The 5,175-nt window shown below is 40.6% G+C and overlaps 1 protein-coding gene across 1 annotated transcript; it reads right to left on the bottom strand.

The window, feature by feature from the left end:
* Positions 1 to 3,477: 3,477 nt before the first annotated feature.
* On the bottom strand, positions 3,478 to 4,281 carry LOC145131888 (uncharacterized). Its single transcript, XM_079066531.1, has one exon. It carries the CDS (start codon positions 4,279 to 4,281, stop codon positions 3,478 to 3,480), a length of 804 nt encoding a protein of 267 aa, XP_078922657.1.
* Between the last annotated feature and the right edge of the window lie 894 nt (positions 4,282 to 5,175).

Raw genomic sequence — 5,175 nt, 5'->3', positions numbered from 1 at the left:
TAACAGCTACACGGAAGCCATGGCAGGCCCTGAGGCTGCTAAAGGGAAAGAGGCTATGGATAGCGAGATACAGTCCATGTATGACAATCAAGTTTGGAACTTGGATGACAATGTACCTGATCGTAAGATAATTGGGTGCAAATGGATCTTCAAGAAGAAGACCGACATGGATGGTAATGTACACACTTATAAGGCACGACTGGTTGCAAAGGGTTATTCTCAAACTCCGGGAGTTGATTATGATGAGACCTTTTCACCAGTGGCCAAGATTAAGTCTATTAGGGTTCTGTTAGCCATTGCTGCATTTCATGATTATGAAATATGGCAACTAAATGTCAAAACCGCTTTCCTTAATGGAAACTTGGCTGAAGATGTTTACATGGTTCAGCCAGAGGGTTTTGTCAGTACAGAGTACCCCAGTAGAGTGTGTAAGCTCGAGAAATCCATTTATGGATTAAAACAGGCACCTCGCAGATGGAATCTTTGCTTTTATGAGAAAGTCAAAGAATTTGGCTTTTCAAGGAGTGAAGATGAATCTTGTGTCTATATCAAGGCTAGTGGGAGTATAGTCAGCTTTTTGGTATTGTATGTGGATGACATACTACTCATAGGAAATGACATCCCAACCCTGCAGGAAGTAAAGTCCTGGCTTGGGAAGTGTTTCGCTATGAAGGACCTTGGAGAAGCTGCCTATATCCTAGGGATAAGGATTTTGAGAAACAGGAGTAAAAGACTAATTGGACTTAGTCAAAGCACCTATGTGGACAAAGTGTTGAAAAGGTTCAATATGCATAACTCCAAGAAAAGAGAGTTACCCATCCAGAGTAACGCCAGATTGAGTAAGACACAAAGCCCTAGTACTGAGGCTGAGATAGCAGAAATGAGTCGAATACCTTATGCTTCAGCTGTAGGATCAATCATGTATGCTATGACGTGTACTCGACCTGATGTAGCCTTTGCTTTGAGCATGGTTAGCAGGTATCAGGGGAACCCTGGCAAGGCACACTGGACCGCGGTAAAGAATATCCTTAAGTACCTACGGAGGACTAAGGATTGGGTCCTTACCCTCGGTGGCAATGAGGACTTGAGAGTTGTAGGGTACAGTGATGCTAGCTTTCAGACTGACAGGGAAAATTTCCGCTCTCAGTCGGGCTGGGTCTTTACTCTAAACGGAGGGGCAATTACTTGGAAAAGTTCCAAGCAGGAGACAGTGGCTGATTCCACTTGTGAATCAGAGTATATAGCAGCAAGCGAGGCAGTAAAGGAGGCTATATGGCTAAAGAACTTCATCGGAGACCTTGGAGTTGTACCAGCTATAAAGGAGCCAATGGAGATTTTCTGTGACAGCAATAGTGCGGTTGCCTTAGCTAAGGAACCAAGAGATCATAGGAGATCCAGACACATTGACAGAAAATATCACTTCATCAGACATCGAATAGAAGAAGGAATCCTCGTGGCAAAGAGGGTATCATCGGATGAGAACCCAGCAGATCCCCTCACGAAGGGACTAACTCGGGCTAAGCATCTCCAGCATGCTCGGAGCATAGGGCTGAAGGATGATATTAGTTTTAGTAGTTAAATAATCTTGAAATTTGTAAAATGTAATTGACATTTGATGATAAATCAAAGCTGTTATTTATGAGTAAAGTGTTGCTATCTCTTGTCAATCGTTTACTATTATTTCTTTTTGCATGTTTTGACTTCCAGAATAATTATGTTATGGTTTATATCATATTATTCAAACTCTCCACAGTCGGTCATATGTTGGAAGTAGATATGAATCAAGACTGTCATGGGTTGGCTTGTAGAGGTCTAAGATGTTAGACAAAGCGGGGCTACAGCACTCATGAGTGCTCATAAGTTCTGAGTATTGGATTCAACCCACGCTCACTTGTATCACTTCATGGAATTTATCTCGAGTAATCGTGAGACGGTAATATCATATAAGTCTTCAAACCTAGAGATATGATTTGTTGCCTATGAGTTGGTTATGCATTGATTGCACGAAAACGCATTGGTAACTCGATGTTATAAACCGTGCCTTTGTGTGTAGTTCAACAAGTAGTAGAGCAAACATATGAGTCGAAGTTTATCTGTTCCTTCTAGGATTAGAAGCGATATCTGGGCCCCTCGATGATTTTGTTTTGACCTATGTACCGGGCCCGGTCAGAACTAAATTGATGTGTTCAGTTAAGTTCTATGTCAAACAAATCGGAAATCGGGAAACAAATGTTGGACAATAAGCAAGACCATGTTCCATGTATTTGTCCGGCTGATATCTAGAACAGAGGATTATATGATCACTTATCTAAAATGGCGCTTCATAGTTCAACAGCGTTTAAAGAGCTACGATTGCTGACCGGTTCCTGAAGTCATACTTGCAACTATAGTTATTAAACTTATCCAAGTGGGAGACTGTTGGATATAGTGTCTAAGTCCATAACTATATTTGGTATGTACTTGACTCGACCCGGCATGGTCCATTTGGGTTGCACTTCACCCGAACAATTTATGTATAATCGTTTGAGAATAGTATAAGTTATGATTTATAATATATTATAAGTCCTAATATATTAATATAAAATCATATTATTTAATTAGTATTGATCTATAATTAATTTAGAATTAATTTAGAGATCAAAAGTATGACTAATTAAATATGGGCTCTTGTATTTATATAGTGTGGGCTAATGCTTATTTGGAATGGGCTAGGCTTGCATGGAAAGTCCATGGATACTCCATGGAGCTTTAACCCATGGATCTCATGGAAATGAAAAGACATGGGTATTAGGGTTTACATGGATGTAACCCTAATCCACCACACTATATAAAGGAGGCTTTGGTTCTTGAAATAGGACTAGTTGATGTGTGTAAACTAAGAGGGCCGATTTCAAGAAGTTTGTGACTATTCTCTCAAGTTTCCAAGTTTTTGGTGATTTGTGACTTCCATTTGAGGCATCCACATTATTGGTGCTAGGCTCTCAAACTCCAAGCAATCAACTACTACTACAAGGTAAGTAATTCTACTAGTTTTATTTGATTCAAGTACCCCATGCCATGCTAGTTAGGATAAGAACCTTGGAAAAATAATTATTTGCATGTATCTTAGTCAAACATAGATCCAAGGTTTCTAGGGTTGCATGTACACCATAGGAGTGTTAGAATGCTCAAAACCCATCAGCTATGTCTTTGACAAGCGTCACATTTTTTAGCATGAAGGAAGGAATCTCTCTTCATGTTTGGCCAGTAGTATCATGTCCTCAACACTTTGGAGCATAAGGATCTGCCCCCAGTGTGGTTGCCGCAGTCTCCTTCATGTATATCCTTTAGTACTTCTACAGCTTCATGATCTTCTAAGCATCTAAGGTACGGACCTGCCATAGATTTTCTGCATAACTTACAGTGGATTATATCAAACCTTGAGACCCTTGTTCTGAATTCCGTATCACGTTTTTCTTCTTTAGGGATCATGTCATTCTAGAGGTATTCCATAATGGGCTGGATCCAGGATCCTGAGGTTGGAGAAGGATCCTTGATGTTAGGATTCTGATATAGAAGTGTCGGATCGGGATCTTCGACTGCAGCGATGTTAGTAGTCTCCACGTGATCGTTGGGGTCCTTCAGACTCTTGGCAGGATCCTCGATCGATGGGATCAACACGTGGGTTATCGAGATTCTGGTTTCCGGCGGGACCCTTAGGGAAGATCCTAGACTGGCTAAAGCATATGCTTCAGTGTTGTCCTCTCTAGGAACCTGGTTTAGGCTAAATGCTTCGAATTCTGTGGCGAAGTTTTTGCGGATGTGGAGGTACAGTGCTAATTTCTCTCCTTTTACTGCATAGGATCCATTAAAATGGTTAGTCAATAGTAAAGAATTGACGTATACTTGAAGATCCTTGATTTGAAGATCTTTGGACGGCTGTAATCCCATTAGTAGTGTCTCGTATTCTGCTTTGTTGTTCGTTGCATTGAACTCAGAGCTGATTGCTTGGGCCAGGATGTCCCCTTGTGGAGGTTTTAGTATGATCCCAAAGCCAGTTCCTCTTTGGTTTGATGCTCCATCTGTGAATAGCGTCCATCTTCCCATGTTCCCTTCTTCTAGAAATTGTTTGGCTTCTATTTCTACTTTAACTCTTAGATCATCACTAAAGTCAGCCACAAAGTATGCCAGTGATTGATACTTTATAGCAGATCTTGGCTCATACTTTATGTCATATGTGCTTAATTTCACGGACCACTTTCCCATCCTTCCTGACATTTCTTGTTTTCTCATAACATTCATAATGGGATAGTTAGTTCTTACAGTTATAGGGTGTGTTCAAAATAGTGTCTTAATTTAGTAGAAGAAATTACTAATGAAAGTATATGTTTTTCAAGGTGGGAGTACCTAGTCTCAGGATCTAGGAGACTTTTACTTACATAGTAGATGAGATGTTGGTCCCAATTAAGATCCTTAGCTAACATTGCACTCAATGTGTTTGAGGATACTGAGAGGTGGAGAAGGAGTGGTTCCCCGTCTAACGTTTTACCAATAGGGGTGGTGAACTTAAATATATTTTAAGTTCTTGGAAAGCATCTTAATGTTCCTGGGTCCACTCAAATCTTTTGTTCTTCTTTAAGATGTCATAGAAAGGCTTGCATCTTTCTAAGGATCTTGAGATGAACCTGTTTAGGGCTGCCACTCTTCCTGTTAGTCTCTGAATATCTTTTGCCGAGGATGGTGATCTTAGATCGAGGATGGCCTTGATTTGCTCCGGGATTGCTTCAATTCCTCTTTTGGTCACCATGTATCCAAGGAACTTACCAGATCTCATCCCAAAGTGGCATTTGGAGGGATTTAGCTTCATGTTATATTCGTCCAGGATGTCGAAGGCTTCTTCGAGATCCTTGAGGTGATCCTTAGCTTTTTTTGACTTGACCACCATGTCATCGATGTAGACTTACATGGTGTCCCCTAGTTTCTCTTTGAACATCTTGTTGACTAGCCTTTGGTATGTTGCACCTACATTTTTAAGATCAATTGGCATGGCAGTATAACAATAGATAACTGTTGGAGTTATAAACGTCATGTCCTCTTGGTTAGATGGTTCCATCTGGATCTATTGGAATCCTGCTGATGCATCCATGAGTGTCAATAATTCATGACCCGATGTCGCGTCTATCATGGAGTCTATGT

This window comes from Lactuca virosa, chromosome 8, assembly GCF_052849685.1.
Source record: "Lactuca virosa cultivar CGN04683 chromosome 8, Lactuca_virosa_CGN04683_v6, whole genome shotgun sequence".
NCBI lineage: Eukaryota > Viridiplantae > Streptophyta > Magnoliopsida > Asterales > Asteraceae > Lactuca > Lactuca virosa.
This window is presented reverse-complemented; position numbering and strand designations above follow the sequence as displayed.

Excerpts from the sequence above, each read along its gene's own strand:
- LOC145131888 (XM_079066531.1), bottom strand. The coding sequence starts at position 4,281 with ATGAATGTTATGAGAAAACAAGAAATGTCAGGAAGGATGGGAAAGTGG.